The following is a 26,165-nucleotide window of genomic DNA, read 5'->3' as shown; positions in this document are numbered from 1 at the left end:
TGCTGATGCATGAGATGTATCTCATGTATAGTGTACATTGTGGGAAAGATATATATTGTTTATTTTTCCATTTATCTTTGGTGCTAAATAGGTCTGTGTGAAGCTTCAGTTACTGATTCAATTTGGTAGAGATTCAGTCTGATTCAGTGGCCAAATCTATGAATCTGAATTGAATTAGGAGACCCTTTAATCGCTCTGAATCAAACTGGAACCCTCCGAATCAATTCAGAGAGATTTGAAAAGATTTAACAATTTGGACATAGACACACAGTGTACTCGGCAGCAGACCCGGAAGTGATCAGAAGCACTTCCAATCCACTTTCCCTTCACCCCCTTGGCTCGGCACTGGTGCCTCCCTGGTCTGGGGTGGCACCCGGGGTCCCCCCATGGCCAAATGCTGAGCCAAGAGGGTGTGAGGGGGAGCCCCTGCTGCGTGCTTGGTGGTGGACCTTGAAGTGGACTGAAGTACTTCTGGTCTACTTCTGGGTTTGCTGCTGAGCATGTGGGGAAGCCCCACACACTCCTGTGGGACGCTCCATCTGCCCCACCATCACAGCATTCATGAGCTCCTTCTGGTACCTCGAGGTATGTAGAAAACACAAATAAAGGTGTGTCTATGACCGAATTGCTGATTCTCTGAATCAGCACTGACTCTTTAGATTCAGATTTGGCCGAATAAAATTGGGACTGTGATCTGAATCAATGAATCAAATCACTGTCCCCGATTCGGGTCGAATCCAAATCCGAATTGAATGTGGCCTGTTTCACACACCGCTAGTGCTAAGGCACTTCTAAAAAGCAACAGTACAGCAGGAACCCACAGTACTGAGAGGGTATTTTTATAGGAGCCAATCATGACCCAATATGCAATGTGTTAATGTACAACATTCTCAAAATAGATCATTTTAGATTTATAGAAATCCTCCTCCAGGTTGGTGCCCTTCCCATTTTTCTGTTTGCAAGTATAAATTTATGAAGTATTGTAGCAAATAGTATTCCGGGGAAAAACGTAATTACTTCAATTGAGCAGGATGATTTTGAAGAGGCACAATATGCTTTTTGTGCCTTCTTGCCATGATATTTGTGAAGCCAGGGATAGTTAACGTTATAAAAATTCATCTCTTGACAATAAAAGAGTGCACAGAAAACTCCAGGAGAAGAGCCACATGGTATTTCCCACCTCTTCGGCTTCTATTCCTATGTAGGAGCACCATCTGTACTTACATTTTGAGTCAGAGAGGCATCAAGTTAAAGTAGCTCTCAAAAAATCTTTGTAAAATGTAACTCTCTGCATTTCCTTGGTGATACTGCCATCATGTGGCTATCACATGCATCATGTATCTGTCTCGTATTTTTATGTTAAATATTTTCATGACTTAGGTAAATTTTGACTCCAGATCATGAATGGTGCAAATCAAGAACAACATCATCAAAGTGAACAGATATTGAAGTTATTCTGGAGTTTACTATGGATTAGTATTATGCAAACAAAATTTGGGTCCCAAATGGCTTATATTGTAACCAGTAACAGATGTAGCACAAGCAAAGGCAATTCAAGTTTCTCTTTCAATCAGAAGCATAATAGTGTTATGAAGAACATAACTTTTATCTGATTTTTGTCCAAATATGTAGACATGAAAGACTGGATTATTGTATTACAGTGGAGGCACCCCCTTTTTAAGTCACTCATTTTTTATTTCAAAGAAAAAAAAATGTGATAATTTTTAAAAGAGTAGGGCATTCTTTATCTCTTTCAGAGCTTTTGATTTTCAATGCTTTATTGTTCTCATTTGACTAAAGATCAACAATAAAGCTATTTACCTTGAGCATGAACAGAACAATGAAGAAATTAATAATGCTTCATACTGAAAGTTTGCCAAACTGTAATGTCAATTTAATATTATTGCAATTAGATTTGCTGATGTTAAGTTCCTTGACTATAACCTACATTATTCAGCATGCTTATTATGTGCACTATTTTGACCAACTGTGTATTTATGACCATGAGTAACCCTCCGGATTGGACAAAGAATGTAGAGTAAGTTAAATGCATTTTATTTAAATATATTGAAAAATATTAAATGAATTTTAGATCAGTGGCTTTATATTACTCAAGCTGACATACTGATAGCAGGCAATCTGTGATATTGCTGCTGGTTTACCCTGCCTAGTGTAACTAACCTGACTTTAAAAACATCATTTTATTCATTACTTTCATTTTCTATATTTTCAGTTTATTTGAAAGAATCACAGGTGTGTGTACAAAGGAATACATCAGCCTTTTCTGCAAGTACTTCCCATTGAGTTCAGTAGAAGTTCTATGCTTGTAATTAAGATATAAAATAGTCCCTTTTCTCCCCATCTAGTATTCTCAAGGTGTATCCCTCTCTTCCCTCTCCCACCTCCAATGTGTGGTACACATCATATCAATAATTAAACTGTCTTTAGGACTCTTATGTCTCCTGTACACCTTTGTATGGGCCTCCCTTACCCTTAATCCAATAATATTTATGCAGTAATTAAGACATTTACATATATGAAAAAACTAATAGCAGAAAGTATTTGATGGAATTGGTATTACTGGAGTAAATATGAGAGAGAGAAGGATTGTTGTGGGTGGTAACTATTGGGCCAACTGTATAACTGGGGAGCTTTTACATACCAAGTACCGTTCCTCAGGTCTGAGAATGAAGCAGATAGGACAAAGTCCCATGTGAAACTCTATATGTAAATAGGAGTTTTATATAGACCTTTGTTCTATCTGATATTCAGCACAAACTGTTGTCTTTTCTCTTAAGTGAGGAAGTGTACTTGATACCCCAGAGATTGTCTATACCCCTCCCAACCATACAGCTGGTCTAATAAAAGATGTCATCAACAAAAATCTTTGCCTGTGATGAACTTTTAATTATTCTCCTGCTATTTAACATCTGGGGAAAAAAAGGAAGAAAAGGATTGAGTACGATGTGAATAGCCACTAACCAGTTCTCCATAATACAGCCATGTGTATGATTGTAGTCTATAGGTCACAGATTGGGAGGACATGCTGCTCTCCCTTTGATTTTTTAATGATGTTATCTTGATTGTTTTTTTCTGCCATTACAGTACTTCCTATTTTGGACAATATCCAGCTATCCTTGATGTTAAAATCAGGGAGGGAAATCCAGTAAATATTAAATTCAATAGCAAATCTCCCATTGAGGTATTTTAACATATTACAACTAGAGGTCAGTGTGGCTGCAGAATTTGGCTTAGCTTTCATCCCTGCTGGGTTCCTGGAAGACCAGTGCTATTGAGGGTTCTTCCAAGTGATTTGGAGTTAACCAATGTGGAACAGTAGGTCCCTTTGTTCATTAGAAAAAGGATTTTGTAATATAAAAAAGTGGCTAAATAGATTTTCATCAAGTTTTCCAAAATGCTCATTTATGGGCAGAAAATAAAAGGCTTGATCATCGTAGATGCTGAGTAGGGCTATGTGGATAATTGATATTTTTGGTTCAGTGGTCAAACTGGAATAAGAAGAGGTGTTTCAGATTTATTCAAAGCAGAAATCCACTTTGAGTCAAAGTTTTATTCAAAATAAAACATATGCTTTTCAGGTGTGCTTTATCCCTTTTTTTAATAATCAGGTTACATTTTAAGATGTCATCATTTCAAAAATAAATATCAGTATTTTATTTTTAAAAATGCCAAACTGAAACACTGTCTCTTCTAATTTCTTCTTCTGCTTTTTTTGACACCATGACCTGCTAAATTTGACCTGAACTTGCAAATAGTTTATATCAACCTGAATTTTAAGTTTGATAAATAAATTATTTATTGGAAAAATATACCCAATTCTCAGCACTCATAAATTTAAGAAAAGTCAGTGAGGGATGAGGGTAGTCAGCCTATTGAAAGATCAGTTCACAAAACACAGACATTTCATGCTAAAAAAGATTAAAAACCCAAACCAAAACAGAAATGTGATCATTTGAAAAGCATTTTTGCAAGCCTAGTTAAATAATTTGTTAACATGTAAATATTGTAACACAGATTCAAGTTGGATTTGATTCGGTATGACTGAACTAATGGCAGTTTTACAACTAACTCAGTGGGTTTAGCAGCTGTACCTTAGTTATCCATATGTAGTATAGTCTATAGTACTATGTATATATACTATATTTTATACATACATTTTGATTCTTTTTTCTCAAGAAAAATTTTGCAAATACTTATAGTCATATTCCTCATTCAATTCTTAGATCATTTCTAAAGAAGAAAATGATGCAAACAAGAACTAGAAAAACTAACTTGTATAGAAATATTTTGTGAATAGTATTTGTGTCTATTAATCTTTGTTTTAATATTTTCCTCAGATACACGTTCACTGGAATTTATACCTTTGAATCACTTATAAAAATTCTTGCAAGGGGATTCTGTTTAGAAAATTTTACTTTTCTCCGAGACCCATGGAATTGGCTGGATTTCACTGTTATTACATTTGCGTAAGTTTTTTGCAAATTTTAGTATTTATGAGGGTATGAAATTAGTAGCTACAAACTGCATCCTGTTTTGGCAAGTAGAACTTTTGGAGCATGGATTTTCTGTGGTTTCAATATGTTTAACTTCCTTTACACATTTTAGTATTGCAAATTACACACACGCTTCAAAAGTCATAATGGTGCATCAGCCCATTTGGACTGCAATTATCATTGGCCTACACTGTTAAGAAATGCTAATTTCATATCCTGTCTTCTTTCTGTTCACCAGAATGGAAGCGATCCCTTTGACTTCATGCCACAAACTTACCAAATTAGGTGTTCAAAACTAAAATCAGTGTGGTTTACTTCAATGACATTTAAATTTAATTTCATGGTCAGGAAAGCATATTAATAATACAAGGCAAAATGCAGTGAAAGGTGAAGAGGTCTTGATGAAAGACCCAAGTAAGTAGCATAAAATCTGCCTCAATTCTGAATAATTGTGATTTAATTCTACAGGTATGTAACAGAATTTGTAAACCTAGGCAATGTTTCAGCTCTTCGAACTTTCAGAGTATTGAGAGCTTTGAAAACTATTTCTGTAATCCCAGGTAAGAAGTAAATGGTGTAAGGTGTTAGGCCCCTTGTATCTCCAACTGTTATTTGTGTGCTGTCATTGTGTTTGTGTGTGAACTCCCCTATTACAGATATGTGACAGAGTTTGTGGACCTGGGCAATGTCTCAGCGTTGAGAACATTCAGAGTTCTCCGAGCTTTGAAAACAATATCAGTCATTCCAGGTGAGAGCTAGGTTAAACACTGAGGCTGATTTTAATTACACAGAGGCTGTAATCACATCCTTAAAGCATAAGCCTTGTTGCTGGCTGTTCACTGTAAACAAAGTAAAAAAGCAAGAATCAAGACCTTCAATTTTCTTTACTTTTGATTTTTGCTTTTTTAATATTAGCTTTATTTTTTTTACAAAATCAGCCTTTGGGTTTAACAAATACTTGCATGAGACATTTGCCGTAAACAGCCTATGTGATTTGCATCTAATTACATCAAGCATTATGTACACGTTTTTTAAAAAGTTACTCTTAAGGCTTTTTTTTTTATGCAAATTTTGTCATTTATTGCAGGCACTTGGGATAGAAAGTTGCAGTCTGTTTTTTAAACTATAATGAAATAAAATCAGACAAGATAGCATGGGCCATGCATGGGAGATTTTTTTGAAAGATGTCTGTCTTCTCCAAACCAAACTATTAACTGTACTTTAGTAAGAGATTTGTTGCCGTATTATTAAACTTTGCATGTATAATATGAACTTTTTTATTTGATTTACTACTACAGAATGTTTTAAAGCCAGATAATATATTAAAAGGTTTGGGCAAGAGGCATCAGCAAAAAAAAAAAAAAAAAGCAAGAAACTTTTTCTATGTAGGTCTGAGATATAGCATGAATAATAAATTCACTTTTTTGGCATAAACAATGTGTTTGGAAATATGTATTCTTTATTTCCACACACAGTCTCAAATTGACATGACTTTGCAGCTTTTCATTCATCTTCACAAGCAATCAGGCTTTTCACATAATTTACTGTATCACAAACATTAGTATCATTTAGTTGTCATTCTGCATGAAATTCTTATCTTGCCAGGAAAAATCATATGGTACTTTATATGTTGAGTACCTGTTTAACATCATAATAAACAATCCTTTCTACTTGCAGGCTTGAAGACTATTGTGGGAGCCCTAATTCAGTCTGTGAAGAAGCTCTCGGATGTAATGATCCTGACTGTGTTTTGTCTGAGTGTATTTGCACTAATAGGGCTACAGCTGTTCATGGGCAACTTAAGACATAAATGCTTGCAGTGGCCTCCAGACAACTCAACTTTTGAAATAAATGTTATTTCCTACTTTAACAGCACAATAGGTGAAAATGGTTCATTTGTTAATGCAACAGTGAGCACATTTAACTGGGATGAGTACATTGAAGATACAAGTAAGAATTAATTATATTTACTCAGTTTTTTGCCTGAAAGATACAATAGCATGTTGTCTTTTGATTATGATTAAAGTTCTTTAATCAGACCTAGAGATTTAACCACCCCCTCAAAAATATTTGATAATTCAGATGCAACCAAACATCTACAAAAATATCAGGTAGCTTTGTGTACCAGGCACAGTGGCAGAGCAGTTAAAGTCTCCCCCCACCTCTCAAGGTATTTATGCTTTGTTTTGCTCTGCCCTGGGCTCTTGCCAAAAAATGCTCCCCCTCATCTTTCAGGCTGGGTGTTACCAGACTACTCCATGAGCTGTTAGGCTTGGATGAAGCTTCTTTCCTTTTTCTGTCGGCATGTCTACATGAGACATTTACTGCAGAGCTGCCTAATTAGCTCTACAGTAAAACATTGCCATCTACACGTGTGGCACTATTAGGATGGAGTAAACTGATTAACTCCTCTGCAGCAGAGTTCTTTACTCCTCAGTAATGCATGTGTAGAAGCTGACAGGGCTGGTTCAGGCACGAGGGTCCTTTAGTGCATGGGGTGCCTGCTGGTTATCTCCTTCACAGCACATTGAACCAGGTTGGAGCAGTCTTGGGCCAGCAGGCTGACCCCTCCAAGCCTCCTGCCAGCCAGGGCTATTCTGACCCAACTCAAAATGCTGTGGTCTCAGGCACATACTTAAACATGGCTCCCAGGAGTAATAAATAAGAGTAATAATAAGAGTTTATTGCTTTGCCTGAATAGCACATGTAGATGTGTCCTATATGTATTATTGGAATTTCTCATAAAAAAATCATCGTCACCTCATGTCAAAATTTCCCTTTACAAATTCTTCAAGGTAGTTGTAGGGAGAGCACTTGTAACCCCTCCTGGTACATGTTAATGTGGAGAAATAAGGAAATGTTTGTCTATTACACAAGTATTCATTTGTTACTGATTTGTAAATAAACAGAAGGCCTAACATATCAATGTCCTTAGTACTTTATCGTTTATAGAATGACTTACAGTGAAAATGATGTGATGTATTTGCCTTTATCAAGCAACTGGCCAAGGCCATTAACTGTTATGTTAAAAAGCTAAAGAAAAAAAAAGCAGTGTAGAACAACTCTGAAAATCTTTGTCCCTTATTGCCATTAGAAGCAGTACTCATTTTGTTCTCATCAGTTTGTTTACTGTCAAGGTAGTAGCTCATTTTCATAATGTTACATTTTGCATTAAGTTTAATGTCTTAATTTACTTAGTAATTAGATCTTACCTTAGATATTTTACAGCCTCCATCAGTAAAATAACTGAGGCTCAGACTGGGAGGTATCTTTTGGTACCTAACTCCCATAAGGTACCTGTCTGCCATTGATTTTCACTGGAAGTTAGACATCTAGGCAGGTGTATAAGTGTCTTTGTGGAACTGGAACTGAGTGCTTCAAAGCCTTTTAATATATTTGAAGCAGCAGCATCCCTTACATAAATTTGTCTAATAGCTTCTTAAAAACCTCCAGTAAAGGAAAGTCTTGGCATCCTGATGTATGCTGCTCTCATGTTTGTTCACCCTTTGAATTAGCAAGGTTTTCCTAGTATCCAAGCTAACTATTCTTTGCTGAAAATTAAGCTGAATACTTCTCCTAGCTGCAGTAGTCACGGAAAATAATTCATTATCATCCACTTCGCAGGATCCGCTTTATAAACACTTAAAGATTTATCATGTTCCTCCCCTCCCTTGCTTAGTCTTCTTTTTTTTTTTACATTACCCAAACTCAGTTCTTTTAATGTTTTCTTACGGGTCATGTTTTTTGAACTTCCATTTTTGATTGCTTTTCTCTGGAGTCTTTCCAAGCATGGTGGCCTAAATTGGCATGGTACTCCAGCTGAGGTCTCACCAGTGCCAAGTAGAGCAGGAAAATTACTTCATATCTCTTACATACAGTATTTCTAGTGTGACATTTTCTTTTTTTTGTGGCAAGAGCGTCACCCCCAAATTCTTTATGCAGTATTGCTGACTAACCAGTTATCCTCCATTTATAATTATGCCTGTGATTCTTCCTTCCTCAGTTTATTACTTTCAGTTTTCCTGTATTGAATTTCGTCGTGTTGATGTATACACATCTCTTCAATTTTTCAACATTATTTTGAATTCTGATATTGCTCTCTCCAGAGTGCTCATAATCTTTCCCAGTGTGGTGTCTTCTGCACATTTTGTAAATATGCTCTGCTTCATCTTCCAAGTCATTTGTGAAAATATTGAATAGAAACAAGCCCAATACATTCCCACTTGAGATTCTATCCCATTTTGACATGGGATTGAGCACTACTTCCTGAGAATGGTTTTTCAACCAGTTGTACATCCTCCCGATAATGATTATACCTTAGGCAGTATTCCCTAAGGTCCCTCATAAAAATGCCATGTCTATATCAAGATGGATCACATCTACTCTTTCCCTTTGTTCCACTAGGTCAGTAACCCTGGCAAAGAAAGAATATTTATTCGGCGTGCTCTGTTTGTAACAAACCTGTGTTAGCTGTTTTTTAATCACCTTATTATCTTCTAGGTCCTTACATAGTGGATGTTCACTAATTTGTTCCAGAGTGTATTCAAGGATCACAGTTAGGTTTATTCATCTATAGTTCCCTAAGTCCCCCTTTATCCTTTTTTTATCCCCATTTAATAGGTGGGGAACTCATCTACACTGAAATCAATAGGAGCTACATGCTTTTGAAAATATCACTAGGTTCCTATCTGTACCTCTTAGTGGCTGTATCTACATGAGTAGCAGACTGCGCAGTTATAACTGAGTACTAAATGACTGCGCAGTAACCAGCATTACTTCACAGTAACATCTGCACATGTTTTTTTTCAGACACTACTTCACAGTAGTTATGAGCTACTATGCAGTAGCTCATTATTACTATGTGGTAGCATTGCCTCATGGTTAGTGCCCGCCAATGTGGGCTACCGCTCTTTCTTACTGCACAGTAGCATCTCATGTAGACATGCCCAGTATGTATTAAAATTTGGCCCTGATTAACTTGTGTGAGGTCCCAGAGAAAATTTCCTTTGGAGCACGGAAGTGAATACAGGTCTTCTGAATCCTGAATTTGGCTAGGACCCATATCACTGTAGCCCTTTCTTGTCTAAATATAGCTATTAGATGGTCTCTTACAGTGGATCGTAGGAACAGACATTCTGCTTATAGTCCCTCTTTTATATTGGGCCAGATTTTCTGCTGTGTCCAGCTTATGCTGCTTGTAGCAGTCTAGAAACACAGTCAAGGGCTGGCTGCAATTTCTTGATTCTCTGCTCAGCCCTGGCCCCTAGGTGACCAATCACATGCCAGCTGGCAGTGGTCCCCAAGTGACCATCTGTTTTCTGGTGATAGCCAGAGCATATCTCACTCTAGCCACTTCCCCTACCTGCCTTGACATGCCATCTGTAGCAAGAGTTGTGCCAGTTCTACATTTGGTGGAGATTCCCCATTGCAGGAAGACTTTTGAACAACAAAGTTAAAGTAAATAGTTCCACTTAAAGAAAAGAGAGGAAACTGATCGGGGATAAGAATACATCTTCATTTTTTAAGATTGATCTTTAGCTAATCCCTTATCCACAATGGGCATGCCTGCAGTACCTCTGACTGTGCTAGGGAGTGCTGCCATGAAAATGTAAATGAAAATGTACTTTCTTGACCATTCATACCAAATTCTAAAAAAATGTAGTTGCTACCACAATGACACTTGGAACATGCCCAGTAAGCATGCATGAGCCTGAGAAAATCATTGGGCACATCCTCAGTGCATACCACCAAGTGCCTATATTGAATTTTTTCAGCTGATGAGGTGGGATCTGTTTTTACAACAGCACTCCTAGCGTGTTCAGTGGTATTATAATGCTATTAAGCCAGAAGCTGAGCACTTCTGTAGTCATTTCTTCATAGAAAAGTGAGTTTCTTCTGTATATCCAAACTATGCTTACTGTCATTGGCATTTTAAGATGAGGCATACCCTCTTAGTCCACTATGTTGCTTAAGAGCCATCATTTGTTTCTGAAACAATAAACCCTGTGTCTACTAGGGCTGTGTGAAATTACTGTGTTTCATTTTGGATTCAGTGTTTCAGAGGGACAGTGATTTGTTTTGGTGTTTTGTAGGGCTGTGTGAAATGGCTCTGTTTCATTTTGGTTCAGATTTGGCATTTCAGAGGGACAGTGATTCATTTTGGTGTTTTGGATCACTGTCCCATTTTGTTTCAGCCAAAACTGTTTCAAAACTATTTTAGAATTTTGACTGACTAAAACTTTGTCATTTCTTGCCTGATTCAGATGAAACTAACAGGGCTGCTGCTAGCCCCTTCTGAGGCCATGAAGTCCACCAAGTTTCAAGGAAATAGGTGCAGAGGTTTCTGTGAAACTGCACCTCAAACTGTTCAAAGCAAAACTCATGTCACTTGTGTGTGTGTAGGCAGAGCTGAATGAAAATTGCACAGACGGTAGACCCTTCTGAGGCCATGACAACTGCAAGGTTTCAAGGAGATAGGTCTGGGGGTTTCTGGGAAATTGCACCTCAAACTGCTAAAAGCAACACTCGTGGCGTGTGATTTGATGTATTTGTTAAGGTGCAGTGGGATAAAAATTGCAGGGATGGTAGCCCCTGTTCTCACCCTGACAACTCCACTGCAACCCATAAGGCTTCTCAGAGATCTTACAGATCTGGGCTTTTCCAGCCAGGACTATGCAGTGGCTGGAGGTTATCAGGTTTCTTCTATCCACCTTTCATCAGGGAGGTTCGTAGGCCTGGCATTTCCTGAGGCTGCCGTACCACCGGCAGTTCCAGCCAGGCCTCCCTAAGCTGGCAGGGTGCAGTTTTAGGTCATGGATGATGTGGAGCCTCCTCCTCCTGATGTAGCCCTAGCCCTTATACCTCCAAGTTCTTCCTGGCACAGGAGCTCAGCAGGGAGATGTTCTTCCCCTGCTGGCTGGTGAGAAACTAAACTGCTGCCTCCAGCTCTGAGAGTGGGGCATTAAATGGCCACCCTCATTGGCACTTGTCCTGCCACGTACATAGCCCCTCGTGTGGGCACGAGGCCTGCCAGTTTCAGACAGTGGTGCAGGGGTTTCTATGAAACTGCACCTCAAACTGTTGAAAGCAAAACTCATGTCATTTGTGTGTGTTAAGCGGTGTAGGTTGTAGACATGTTGGTCTAAGGACATAGCCCAGACAAGGGTCAATCTGATATCCTTTATTAGACCAACTGAGTAGTTGGAGATATTCTTCTTTGCATGCTTTCAGGTTTAAAAACCCTTCGTCAGGCTGAGGAAGCATCTGCAGTTGTTGTGTGTGCTTTTCTTGGATGGAAGGAATAGTAAGGAAGCCAGAGGTTTGCATGCAATGCAGGAAAGAAAGCCAGTCAATGAAAATGTAAATTGAGGTGTCAGGGGTGAGAGACAGGATGAGGGGGGAAGGGGTGGAAGGCATTGGCAATGCATAGGGGGTGCTTGGTGGTGCATCCTCTGCAAAAAGTGCCATGACACTGGCAGCAGTGCCTGCGGGTGATCGCCACTCACCACCTAGCTCCTTGTCACTGATACCACCAGCAGCATCTGTGGGCACTCTCTGATCGCCACTTGTCACCACCGACTCTGCCGGCAGTGTCTGTGGGTGGTCAGCAACCACTGGTCGGTGCTTACCACCCTGCACCCCTGCCGCGGGAGCTCCCCACTCACTGCCACCATACCCCCGCTGTCAACACAACCATCACCACCACCTGAAGGTGGTCTCTGTGCACTCCCTCTAGCCTTTGGGGACACATGGCATTCATGGTGGAAGGGGGATGTAACAGGTAAAAGTGGGGAGGTACCTACTACTTGGGGAGTCAGATGTCAGGCAGGTTGTAGTATGTCATAAATCCAATGTCTATATTGAGTCCATGTGTTTCTGTATCTAGGAGGTTGATGAAGTGAAGTTCATAGGCCTGTCTGTGAAAAATGGTTTGTAAATTCAAACAAGCACTGAACCTCATTAACCTCATCACCAGAAGCCAACTTCCTACAGCCCAGAACACACCCAGTGGATACAGGCCATGCCATGACAAGAAATGCAAAACCTGCTAACATATCTCCAGTATCCCCACAGACTACACACCAGAATCTATTAAAGACAAGAATACCCAACTACCTGTTGGGGCATTTCTCACAAGAAAACCACTCTGTCTCCAGTCTCTCAGTCCTGATCCTCAAAGGGAATTTACAAACCACTTCTTACAGTTGGGCGTATGAACTTCACTTCATCAACCTCCTAGGTATAGAAATGCATGGACTCAATATAGACATTGGATTTAGACTGTTCCAGGGTGGACTGCCTCTTCTTCTTTGGGGTAGGGGCTTGGGAGCTAGAGTGGGGCTTCTTTTTGGGCACACTCCTACTGGTACAGGGTGAGGAGGAACAAGGGGGCAGTGCCTCCTGAGATGCATCAGCATCCTCGTGGTGCTGAAGTGGTTCACCTCCTTGCCTCAGCTGGTCTTGCATTGGCAATGCAGGCAGATAGCATAAGTGGGATCATCTGCCACCTCAAAATGATCCCACACCACACTACCCCCTCACTTCTGGGGTGTGGGTGTGGATCCTGCCTGATCCCCCTTCTTAGCAGGAAGAGGCACAACAATAAGAGGAGCTGACTCAGCTGAGTCACTTGCTTCTACAACCTCAGTGTCAAGCTCCTTTGAACTGCCTTTCAGGGAAGAAGATCTGACTCTAGGGGAACTAGAAGGGGAGTGAAGCAAAAACTCAGATTCTACCTTGGTCCCCAGAATTTCTTTTGCAAGGGCACTCAGGTCTCTTGCTCCCACATCCAGCTCCTCCTCAGGCACTGAAAGGCTTAGCCTGGAAACTGAAATGGGGGTGGAGGAGACTGTCATACTAGTGCTGCTTGTCATGCTGGTGATGCTGGGGGTTATTATTATGGGTGGTGTTATTGGAGGGGGTGCAGATGCAGACACTGGTGCCACCTCCTTGCTGCCACTAGCACCAGAAACCTTATGCCTGCTAGTGCTAGGAAAGAGGGTGCATCTAAGTTTGGGGGACGGGGAACTCACAGCTCTCCCTGTGCCCCCTCTGGGTCTTCTACCAGAAGGCCTGGCATCTGCCTTTCCAGCAGGCTTCACATTTCATGTGCTAGAAAAAAATGTGTGCCTGTGTGAGTGTATGTGTAATGTAATTGCTTTCCTGCAATGCACAGAAATGAGACACTGCCAGGCAAAGCACTGCTTTTATTTTGTTTGGAGGGGTGGGGAAATAAGAACAAATAACAGGATTTTGGGGGAAGAAAGAGTTGCAAGGGATAACAATAGGGAGGGTAGTAAGTGGAAATAGGAAAGGATTGGCTACAACTTGGTAGGAAGGCACTACCAAGCTGCAAGCTTACAGGTGCTACTCTCTGCTGATGCTCTTGCTGCTACACAGACACAGCTGCAAAATGGCAGAGAGAGCAGTTCACAAACAGCTTTTTATGGTGCTTATCTGTTCCTCCCCAGACCACTGGGGTTGGAAGGGATCTCAGGGACAGATCGCTTTCAGTCGCCAGCTACAGATATCAATATTGGATCAATCCTTCCCCCCATCTCCCTGTCCCTCTTCTTAGTTTTTCCCTGCAAGCCTGCTTCTGAAATAGTCCGAACATCCTAAACATTTATGAAACATTTATGAAAAGTTTCAGATGGATCTGTTTAATTTCAGAGCTGTTTCAGAGCCTTGTATTTCATTTCAGATTTGGTGTTTCAGCTGCCAAAATGTCCAAATCCAAAACTAAATGAAATGGCTGCTGAAATTTTGCACAGCCCTAGTGTATACCCCTTGTGGCCAAAGCAGATGATGTCTTGGCATATCCTTCTTCTGCAAAATGCAGATTCTGTGAGACAAAAGTGTCCAGTTTCTATTCCTCTGGTATGAAGCACACAGGCAATGCAACTTTATACCTAACTGTCTACAAAGAACAGATACTTTGTTTTTCTTTACACATCTAGATAATCACCCTTCTTGTTACACCTGGCAGCCCTAGGACAATATTGAAACTCTGCTGACTTCAAATAATGCATTTTAATCTCCTTTGCTTCCATTAGAAATTTCAATGTATAGTTCTCCACCTGGATGAGAATTTCCTCTTAATCTAGACTATGCAATCCTTACTCATATTAATAAGCACTTATGTACCTAGTAATCCCATTGGTGACAAGGGATAAGTACAGATAGTCAAAAAGCCCATGGCCGAATCAGTTCAATCTTTGCTGGTTTGTCTAAGATGCACAAATAGAACCAAAAAGCAAGTGAACAAACATTCACTTTTGATTCTGGAAATTCAGCCACATGCCTGCAGTGTCCCAGGCCAGAAGCTGGGAGGTGCTAGACCACACCTCCCTGCTCTGCTGGAGGAGACAGCTTGGGCCAAAGCTAGCCTACCCACCCCATGGGTGGGGGGAGTGTAGGAGAGGTGCAAAGCATCCTGGGATGCTGGGGGACTGTGAGTTAGCTTGTATTTGGAGGGGATCTGGAAGAGAAGTTCAATAAAACAATTTAACCTAAATCAGTGAAATCTGATACTACATCCATCCCAGTTTATCTTAAACCAGTTTGAGCCATTTTGAAAACACTTTATGAGCACTGAACTTCTGGGCTAGGGACAGAAATTGCACATACACTGGTATAAGTGATCAGAAAACAGTTCAAATCTGTAACACATCAAAGTTCAGTGCACACAAACTGCTTTCAAAATAGCCTAAACCAGTTTAAGATAAACCTGGATGGATGTAGTATCTATCAGATTTAATTGATTTAGGGAAAATAATTTATTGAACTTCTGTCCCAGATCCCGTCCAGATTTAAGTTAACTCATAGTCCCCCAGAATCCCAGGATGCTTTGCACCTCCCTTGCAAGGTGGGATGGGTGAGCTAGCCTTGGCCCAAGCTGTCTGCTCCAGCCAAGCAGGGAGGTGTGCTCTAGCACCCTCTAGCTTCTGACCTAAGCCACTGGAGGCATGTGGCTGCATTTCTGGAAGCAAAAGTGAATATCTGTTCCCTTGCTTATAGGTTCAATCTACACAGCTTAGATTAACCTCTGATGATTGAATCGATTCACCCTCAGGCTTTTTGGCTCTCTCTAGCCTTGTTGTGTTATTTGGTTTCCAACTATTTATACCAGTTCATGTGTAATTTCTTCCCCTAGTGAAGAGACCATTTGTACAAGTAAGTGCTTATCAGTATGAATAAAGGTTACATAACCAAGCCATTCAATAGTGGGTTATTTCACTAGTATGCATTTTAAAGGACTGAACACATTTGTGATTGTGATTAAAAATAATTTGGAAATTTTATTTATTCTGGGTTTTAACATAATTGTGGGCATGAGATGCCCACCGTGCAGTTGTTACTGATCAGTCATTTAGTACTTGCATACTCAAGGACTAAATGATTGCACAGTAACTGATGCTACTACACAATAGCTTCCTGGCCCAGTTGCCTAGTGATGCTTATTGTGTAGTAGCTCATTACTACTATGCAATAGTGTCACATCATGGTTTGTGCCCGGCAATGCTACAGTGCAGTAGTAATGAGCTGCTGCACAATAAGCATCTCGTCTGTTAGTTATCCAGTATCAAAACTTTGTTTAGCACATTAAAATTTAGCTCAGTAATTCTGTCCTACACACATACACACAAACTCAGAATCAAGAGTTAATAGCAGCCTGATATTTGAGTTTTCATGTTGCTAAGATTCCATTACTTTTATTTTGCTGTTGAAGAAAATAGGTTGCTATGAAATATTTTAAATAAAGAACATGAAATGCCATCAATGGGAATGTATGAAGACATTTCTTTATTGATTCAGCTTTCTTGTTTTTTCTCAGTGTTTATTCCATTATTTTCAAAATTGACAGATTTGGTAACCCTATTATCTCTTGATCATTTGTGTGATTTAATGAGGTTCTAATGTACTACTGCTTTTCTGTTTCTCTAAGTAAAACTAGCTGTTAGGCCTGATAGAAAATCTTTTGCTTGTAGTATATACATTCCTTTCTTTATTTCTAATTAATTTTTCCACTGTAATTATATTTGTGATTTTTGTTTTGTGGTCACATTTGTTTTCTTTAAAATACCAAAGGTTTTATTACTCTGTAGCTTTCATTTAGATTTAAATAACTTTATTGTTTAAGGACACTTTTTCAGTGCATTCAGATAACTCTTTTCGCTTTCTCTTCTTAAACAGGTCATTTTTACTTTTTGGAAGGGCAAAATGATGCTCTGCTGTGCGGCAATGGCTCAGATGCAGGGTAAGACAGTAAATTCTAATGGACCATTTTCCATCATAAAAATTGTTATATATAAATCTTCAACATAGAACAGTTCAAGTTCTTGAGTTGTTCTTGATATTTCAGTATCTAGCATACTGTGTTGTTTCAAATCCCCATGGTTTGGAGTGCAGATGTCTTTTATCTGAATATTTAATGTATGAATATCAACATTCACATTGTTTGAATTTTCAGTTGTATTAGCTAAATATGTTATGCTTATTTAGAAAGCTAAAGATTAGGGATGTGTGAAATGGGCCATGTTTGGTTCGGATTTGGATTCAGCCTGAATCAGGGACAGTGATTTGGTTTGTTGATTCAGATCACTGTCCCTGATTCTATTTGGCCAAATCCACATCTGAAGATTCAATGCTGATTCAGAGAATCAGCGATTCAACCATTGACACAGCTTTAAATGTTTTTTCTACATACCTCTAGGTACCAGGTGCAGCTTGTGAATGCTGTGATACTGGATGGGATGGAGCTTCCCACAGGAGTGCGGGGGCCCTCATGCATGCTCAGCAATGAACCCAGAAGTGGAGCAGAAATACTTCCACTATCAGCTGCAGAAGTACTTTCAGTCCACTTCCAGGTCTGCCGGGGAGGATGCTGGGGAGCTTTCCCCATGCCCCCCCAGCTCAGCAATCAGCCACAGGGGGACCCTGGGTGCCCCCCCAGACCCAGGATTCACCAGTTGCTGAGCCAGGGGGCACCAGGGGACCTCCCTTGGTACGCTCCCTGGCAGACCCAGAAGTGGACTGGAAGTGCTTCTGGTCCACTTCTGGGTCTGCTGCTGAGTGCACAAAGGAGCCCCTCCTGCACTCCTGTGGGATGCTCTATCTGCCTCACCATCTCAGCATTGACAAGCCACCTGGTACCTTGAGGTATGTAGAAAAAACATTCGAAGCTGTGTCTATGTCCAAATTCACAAATCTTTCCAAATCTCTCTGAATTGATTCGAAGCATCTGATTCAATTTGGAGAGGTTAAAGGGTCTCCTGATTCGATGCAGATTTGGAGATTCAGCCACTGAATCAGGCCGAATCTCCACACTCTGGCACCCATGCCAGAGGTTGCCTATTCCGGGGATAGATTTTAATTCATTTTATTATTTAGGTATTGAAATGCTGTTAAGTAAAGAAGGAAAATTTGAAAGTAAATAAACTGTATCATCATCTTAATCTATCAGCAGTCCTCCTTGAGTTGTTTTAAAGATAAAAATTTTAGTTGATAATGTTATTATGTTTAAATGACCAAGTATTGGCAACTTGACTCCTGAACTTTTTTGTGAAGTGCTAGCAATATATATTTATTTTAGGTAGCTGTTAAAAATAACATTTCTTCTTCTTTTGTAGTCAATGTCCAGAAGGTTATATATGTGTGAAAGCTGGTAGAAACCCCAATTATGGCTATACAAGCTTTGATACGTTCAGCTGGGCATTCTTGTCATTGTTTCGACTGATGACTCAGGACTTTTGGGAGAATCTGTATCAGCTGGTGAGGTCCTATTCAAATAAATGTCATCAACATCTCTACTACATAGACATAGCACTTACACAGTGATTTTATCCATATCTCCCAAAGAACTTTGGAACAGGAGGCATCTTTTTGTTTCTTTTTGTACACTGCTTAGAACAATGGGGCTCTTGGCCATGACTGATGTTCCTCAAGGCTACAGAAATATTAATTTTTATTAATAATAACAATAAATCTGTTTCATAAAGGTGGGCAAGAATTATTTTCTCCACTGTGTAGAGAAATAAATGAGCCCAGATTTGTGGACTTCATGACTCACACAGAATAAGAATATACCAGAGTCAGGTCAGATGCCCAATCTCATTTCCTATACATTTGACATGCTGCCTTGTCAAGGGTCAAATCCTGTCATTAACTTACATGGATATGGATGATCCTAAGTGTGAAAGGGACAGGAGCTTTTACTGTAGTAGCTATTTTGATTTTTTTTTTCAAATGTGCTATAGAGATAGGTAATATAGAGTATCATTAAAAAGCTGCAAATGTCATTTTTCCCGCCTTAGACATTACGAGCTGCTGGCAAAACATACATGATATTTTTCGTGCTGGTGATTTTCTTGGGCTCTTTCTACCTGATTAACTTAATCCTGGCTGTTGTTGCCATGGCTTATGAAGAACAGAACCAAGCAACCATGGAAGAAGCAGAACAGAAAGAAGCAGAATTTCAACAGATGCTTGAACAGCTGAAAAAGCAACAGGAAGAAGCTCAGGTAGTTTTGTAAGGGAAAATTGCTCCTGTAATACAGGACTGTGACCTGTTGTTACATAGCTGCATATGAGAATAAGCCTGCCTTTCACAGTAGTAAGTACTCCCTTTGTACAAACAGTCCCTTAGCTCAGTGGTGAGCAATGGAGGAATCTTGTCCTCTCCTCCACCTCTTATACTACAGGCTCCACTGAAGCTGTTGATTAGTGACACATCTATTAAAGAGTGACTCAGGTAGAGCAATGGAAACTGATGGTTCTGCTACATGAATGACATACACATAAATGATTTCTCATTATTTACCCATATGCAACTCAGAACAGATATTTTGCTGTGAAAATGGGAACATTTGGCTCTCTTTACCCCTTCATCTTTTCACCCATGCCATCTCCCAGTTGGGACGTAAAACTAGATTAGAGTTCCAGACCTAAAAGAAATGTAATAACAAGTGAACTTATGAACAGCACTCCCCTCACAATGTTGTATCATGTTTGTTTCATACATTGAAGCATCTTTCCCCCCTTTTTTTTAAGTCCCTCTGGCTTTTAGTGGCCTAGTTGATTGTCTGACACTGTCCACCTGGCCAGATGTTAGCTAAAGCTGAAGTTAAACTCTGTCTTCTAAGTATGTGGCCTGCTAAAGACAAAGCTGAACTATGCCTTCAAGCAACCATTGGTGATGACTGCACCCTATAAAAACCCAGTATTTTATCAAATGCTCCACAAAGCGTTGAAAAGCACTGGGGTTGCTATGAAAAGCTATGGAAAGGTTAACTCAATCCTTGTAAGGCCACGTACTGTGATGATGATACTATCGGGTATTATACTAGTCCCCAAATGTGTTGGAGACTATCCAGAATTGCATATAGACCCTAACAAAACCTAATTTTGGAAATATTATTTCCTGTTACTCAGAATACTTTTTGTCTTGTATTAAACATGCCCATTTTATGTGAACTTTCAGAAATATTATGTTGGTTCAGATAGTTACAGAAGGAAAACGGTTTCCAAAAACTTCAAAGTTTCTTTGATCCAATAAAAAGATGATTACTTTCTTGTTGCTTCAACAAGGGTAATTTTCTCTTGAACTGCCCTTCTAATTTTCTCTTGAAACCACCCTATTCCCTGTCCATGTCCAGTTGAGGGGTAGAATATCAGATTTGTTTGTATTATAATGTATTAAAGGGCTCTGATGGCGAAGTGTTTAAGACTTCTTCCTGTTGTTCTATAGGCCTAACTTTAAATCTTACCCCAGACTTGTATGAAAGGGAGCCCCTGTCAAGCCCAGTTAGAAATAGGAACCTGATCAGCTTGCCTGGAGAGTCAGAGGTAGCTGGATGTGAACACTAGTCATAGCATTCCCTTGTGTGCCATTGACCAAAGAAACTGGACCAGTGGCTATTCTGTGGCTCAGGTGAACCATAACTGACTATGGGCTGCTGGTAAATTACTGTTCTTGGCACTTTGTCTGAATGATACTTTCTTCAGTTTGTTAGACCAATGGTTCTCAATCTTCTTAGCCTCCAGGCAATGATCAGTAACTTTTGTGAACTGAGCAGCACCCTATTTCAAAAACGAATGTATTCATTAACAGTGCTTATCTCCTTGGAGAGGGCTGGGGTAGTGGGAGGGAAGCACTTAACCCTCACTTAACCTTCACACCTGTTTATGTCCTCATACCTCAAAGCAATTTTCAAAAGATCCTCAACACACTTATTAAGAATCACTATGCTAGACTCAGTGAGGTGGGTTCAGTACTTTCTTTTTGAATCCACTACCAACAAAAAAGCAGCTTGAAATAATAGTACGTTTAAAAAGGGTTAGTGGTATAGATTTTAATTGCATGTAACCTTGTGACACGCAGGCAGCAGCAGTGGCGGCAGCAGCCGATTCAAGAGAATTCAGCGGAGTAGGTGGCGTAGCTGGATTTTCTGAAAGTTCTTCTGAAGCATCAAAGTTGAGTTCAAAGAGCGCTAAAGAGAGGAGGAACAGAAGAAAGAAAAAAAAGCAGAAGGAGCAATCTGAAGGAGAGGGGAAGGATGAGGAAGAATTTCACAAATCTGAATCAGAAGACAGTATCAGAAGGAAAGGCTTCCGATTTTCTATTGAAGGCAACAGATTGACATACGAAAAGAGGTTCTCTTCTCCCCACCAGGTACAGTGAAAGTATCAGTTAAATTCAGTATGTATTGCATCATAAGCTGTTTGTCATGGAAACTGCTGTAAAGTAAGCTACTAAAATTAATATCCTTATTCTTGCAGAAGGTGCCACAGAAACCATTACAAAGGGTTAGGAACCAATCTAGTTTAAATACTTGAATTGACAGATTATTTGGTTAGAATATGAGGGACTTTGTTTTCATTAAAAATCAAAAAATGAACCCACATGGTGAAAAAATATGTCATTTTTCATACATTTCTTCCTTAGATTTAGTTTTGCCCATCATATCTATTTACAATGCTGCAACGGAGTTCTTTTATAGCCTGCAGCTTTTATCATATCAATATTCTCTGTGCATCTCCCCACTGGTTCCCTTTTCCTTATTGCACCAATTGTAAGTTATTTATATTCACCTTCTAGCCCTTCCTAATCTACATCACTCTACTTATCACATCTAATTCACAATTAGTGCACAAGCAAATACCTTTAGGCTAAGTATAGAGAGTCAAAAAGCCCCAGGATAAATCTTTTTAATTTTTCCAGGTTTCTCTAAACTGCATAGATCAAACCAATAAGCAAGTGAACTCATGTTCATTTTTGAAACCAGAAAGGCAGCCAGACCACTGCAGTGGCCCATACCAGTAGGCACGGTGCAATAAAGCATGCCTCCCAGCCTGCCGGCCGCTGCCAAAAGCACACAAATACCACTAAGCAGGGCTCATCCTTGATTGGCTCACCCAGCACACTCCCCTCAAACACTTGTGGTCCCCCTCAGGGGAAAACAGCCCCTCCAGCTGGCGGCTGGCCAGGTTCCCTAGTCTCAAAGTGGGTTCCCCGTCCCTCGCAGGGTCCCCTCAGCCCGGCCTCTGGTGCAGATAGGGGATTCCCCTGTCCTGTTTCCAGAATTAATATTAGACTTTAGGGCTTGGGGAACCCACCTCCCACTCCTTCTTCAGCACCAGACCCCGTCTGGGTGTTGCCCAGGGTGGGGGTAGGGAAGCCTGCAGTGGGGGCTTAAGTCCGCCCACCCAGAACCAGGCTGGAGTCCCCAAGGCAAGCCTCCTCCTCAGCCTCCAGGCCAGCTGAGGAGAGGGTGAGGGAAGAAACCCACCCCTCTGGTCTGGCACTGGACCCACAGCCAGGTGCCTCCCGGTGCAGTGGGGGGAAGGCAAGCCCACAATGGAGGCTTGATATCCCCTGCCTGGAGTAGGGAGCTGGGAGCCAGGAACCAGTTTGCAGTCCCCCCGCCATGCTCCCTCCTCCATCAGCCCAGAGGCTGAGAAGTGGGTGTAGCTCGGGGGACTCCAGCCCAGCTCCTGGCTCTGGGCAGTGGAGTCAAGCCCCTGCTGTGGGGTTCCCCGCCTTTCTCCTCCTCCCCCCACACTGGACTGCAGCTGGTTTGGGTCCAGTGCCAGCTGGGCAGGCGGGGAGTGGATTTTCCCCCCATTCCCTCCTCAGCTGGCCTGGAGACTGAGGAGGGGGCATGGCTCAGGGACTGCAGCCTGGCTTCCAGCTCTGGACAGGCAGAGTAAAGCCCCTGCTTCAGGCTTTCCCACCTTCATGCTGGGTAGCACCTGGCTGGGGGCCTGGTGCTGGGCAAGTGAGGGCTTCCCCCACCCTCTCAACCAGCCAGAAGAGTGATAGTGCTCTAGCTAGGGAACAGAGGGGTAGAGCACACCCTGGTCCCCTGGAGCAGACAGCACAATCCAGGGCTGCCAAGAATCCTGGGATGCTGGCGAACTGAGTTAACTTGAACTTGGAGGGAATCTGGAACAGAAGTTCAGTAAACCGGTTTGACCTAAATCAGTGAAGCCTGATACTACATTCAGCCAGGTTTATCTTAAACCAGTTTTGGCCATTTTGAAAGCTGTTTAAGTGCACTGAACTTCTGTTCTGTTACAGGTTTAAACCTACTCCTGATCACTTAAACTGGTTTATCTGCAACTTCTGTCCCTAGCCCAATGAATAAAAGGTCATATAGAAACCAACCAGGCAGCAATAAAAAGTACACATGCTTTTATACTAATGTTGGAAGTCTAACATCAAAGGTGAGGGAACTTGAATGCTTAGTAGTAAATAATGATATTGACATAATAAGTATCTCTGAAACATGGTGGAATGAGGAAAATCAATGGGATGCTGTAATAGGTACAAATTAAACAGGAATGATAGAGCCGGCATACTGGTATAGGAGCGGCACTCAACATCAAAGACTGCACTAAAACAAAAAGGTTAGATTTTTCAACTGATAAGAGAGGTATTGGAGAATATCTTTGTGTATAGAAATCCTGGGTTCAGGGTTTCAATAGAAAAAAAAGTATGTCTAGGAATATACAGTCAACCCCCAGACAGGGACAGCAGCAGTAAGTTAGAAATGCTAGGTGAGTGACAGCAGAAAGTGGAGTAATAATGGGTACTTCATCTATCCACAAATAGACTGGGTCAACCTAACGTCAGGCCAGGATGCACAGACCCAATTTCTTGATGTTATAAAAGATTGCTTGCTGGAGTAGCTAGTCCTGGAACCTACAATAGGAAAAGTTATTCTTGACCTAGTCCTAAACAGCGCATAGGACTTGGTGCAAAGGGTAAGTGTTACTGACTGGCTCAGCAAGTGATCACAATGCAACTGGGATTGACATCCATGTAGGAGAGGAAAAAATCTACCATACTAGCTTTTAACTTTAAAAAGAGAGACTATATTGAAATGAAGTGGCTAGTTAGGCAGAAGTTAAAAGAGTCCCCCTGAAGAGGTAAGGAAGTTTCAGACAGGTTGGGAACTGCTTAAGAACACCATATTGGAGGCACAAAGCAAATGCATACTGCAAATCAAAAAACAACAACAAAAAAAACAAACAAAAAAAAGGAAAGCAGACCAAAAGAAAGCCAGCATGATTTAATGGTAAAGTTGCAGAGGTAATGTGCAGAAAAAGGCTTCTTTCAAAAGTGGAAGTCTAATCCTAATGAAGAAAATAAAAAAAGTATAAACACTAGGAAGGCAAATGCAAAACTGAAATAAGACAAGCTAAGAGAGACTTTGAGGAGAAACTAGCTAGAGACACAAAAGGTAACAATAAAAATTTATTTAAGTACATTAGAAGAAAAGATCTGCTGACGTTAGCTGGGCCTTTGGATGATCAAGGTGTAAAAGGGAGGCTAAAGGATGGCAGGGCCATTGCTGAAAAATTAAGTGCATTCTTTGCATCTGCATTCACTGTGGAAGATGTTAGGGAAATTCCATCACCAGATCCACTCCTGTCTAGGGACAAGTCAGTGGAGCTGCCCCAAATTAAAGTTTCAGTAGATGAGACTGTAGAGGAAATTAATAAACTAAACAGTGGTGGTCACCAGACATGATTGCATTCATACTAGGGTCCTGAAGGAGTTCAGATTGAAAATTGCTGAACTCCCAGCCTATCACTAAAAGCAACCTGGGTATCAGAGGACTGGAGGGTTGCCAAGTGACTCCATATTTTAAAAAAGCCCTGGAGGGGACATGGAGTACTACAGACCAGTGAACCTAACTTCCGTTCCTGGAAAACTGGTAGAAACAATAAAAAAGAATTATTTAGCACATGGATGAACATGACTTGCTGGGGAAGAATCAACAGCTTTGACAAAGCGTAATCATGTCTCACCAACCTACTAGAGTTTTTTGAGGGTGTCAAGAAGTGGGTGGATTGGGGCAATTCCTTTGACATAGCATACTTGGACTTCCAACAGTTCTTTGACAAGAACTTCATCAGAGACTCTTAACTAAGGTAGTCATGGGATTATAGGGGATGTCCACTTGTGGATTAGAAATCGACTCAAAGATAGAAAACAAAGTGTGAATATAAATGGTCAGTTTTCAGGATGAAAAGAAGTAAACAGTGGGGTCTCCAAGGGATCTGTGTTGGGACCAGTGCTGTTTAACATATTCACAAATGTTCTGGAAAAGGAGGCGAGTGACAAGGTAGCTGAATTTGTCAGTGACACAAAACTATTCAAAGTGGTAAAGACCGAGGCAGACTGTGAGGAACTACAGAAGGATCTGCCATAATTGAATGAATGGGCAACTAAATGGCAGATTCAATTCAAAGTAGATAAGCGTATGTGATGCACGTGGGCAAAACAGCGAAACTATACCTACTGTATGATGTGCTTTGCATTAGCTGTTACCACACAGGAAAGAGATCTAGGCGTCATTATGGACAATTTGCTAAAAACATTGACTCAGTGCTCAGCAGCCATCAGAAAGGACAAACAAAATGTTAGGGATTATTAAGGGAAAGCACAACAGAAAATATCATCATGCCCCTTTATAAATCTATGGTACATCCATACCTTGAATACAGTGCCCAGTTCTGCTCCCCACATCTAAAAAAGGATCTAGAAAAACTAAAGAAGGTCAAGAGAAAGGCAACAAGGAGATTAGTGTTATGGAGGGGCTTCCATATGAGGCAAGACTAAAAAGGCTAGGCCTATTCAATGTAGAAAAGGGATGCTTGAGGGGGGACATGATAAGGATGTACGAAATATTAAATGGCAAAGAGAAAGTAAATAAGGATTTATTTACTCTCTCACAAAATTAAACTAGTAGATAGTAGGTTTGAAACTAACAGAAGGAAATTATTTTTCACACAGTAGACAAATCTACACATGCACTCCACTGCACAGTTGGTACTGCACAGTCATTTGCTTAGCCATACCCATCAGTACTGCTCAGTCCCAGTGGTGCATGGGTCATTTCTAACCCTACTGCGTAGTAGCAGCGGCATCACAGTTAGTACCTGCCAACTACATCGCTGGAACTTGTTGCTACAGTGACATAGATAGCATCTTGTGAAGATGAGCCCCATGTGTAATTAAAGTATGAAATTCATTCAACCTGATGTTGTGGAAGATGACAGTTTATCTAGATTGAAAAAAGGGATCGTACAAATTCTTGGAGGAAAGGAGCGTTCGTAACTATTGAGTATGGGAGTTAGGGA

The 26,165-nt window shown here is 40.7% G+C and overlaps 1 protein-coding gene across 2 annotated transcripts in view; it reads left to right on the top strand.

Annotated features, from left to right (window-relative positions):
- The window catches only part of SCN2A (sodium voltage-gated channel alpha subunit 2), a 128,177-nt gene that overhangs the window by 35,247 nt on the left and 66,765 nt on the right, over positions 1–26,165 (top strand). Inside the window, exons 4-11 of one of the 2 annotated variants that reach the window (XM_019553582.1) lie at positions 1,949–2,038; positions 4,359–4,487; positions 5,171–5,262; positions 6,192–6,464; positions 16,710–16,773; positions 18,146–18,287; positions 18,830–19,036; positions 20,896–21,186. In XM_019553582.1, coding sequence (XP_019409127.1) covers positions 1,949–2,038; positions 4,359–4,487; positions 5,171–5,262; positions 6,192–6,464; positions 16,710–16,773; positions 18,146–18,287; positions 18,830–19,036; positions 20,896–21,186 — 1,288 coding nt within the window. Of the gene's footprint in view, positions 1–1,948; positions 2,039–4,358; positions 4,488–4,982; positions 5,075–5,170; positions 5,263–6,191; positions 6,465–16,709; positions 16,774–18,145; positions 18,288–18,829; positions 19,037–20,895; positions 21,187–26,165 lie in introns of both variants that reach the window. The other variant, XM_019553583.1, reaches the window with a different exon arrangement.

The sequence above is a fragment of the Crocodylus porosus genome, unplaced genomic scaffold, assembly GCF_001723895.1.
Source record: "Crocodylus porosus isolate Cpor-Errol unplaced genomic scaffold, CroPor_comp1, whole genome shotgun sequence".
In the NCBI taxonomy this organism is placed as follows: domain Eukaryota; kingdom Metazoa; phylum Chordata; order Crocodylia; family Crocodylidae; genus Crocodylus; species Crocodylus porosus.
The sequence above is the reverse complement of the archived record's forward strand: the minus strand, read 5'-3'. Positions and strand labels throughout refer to the sequence as shown.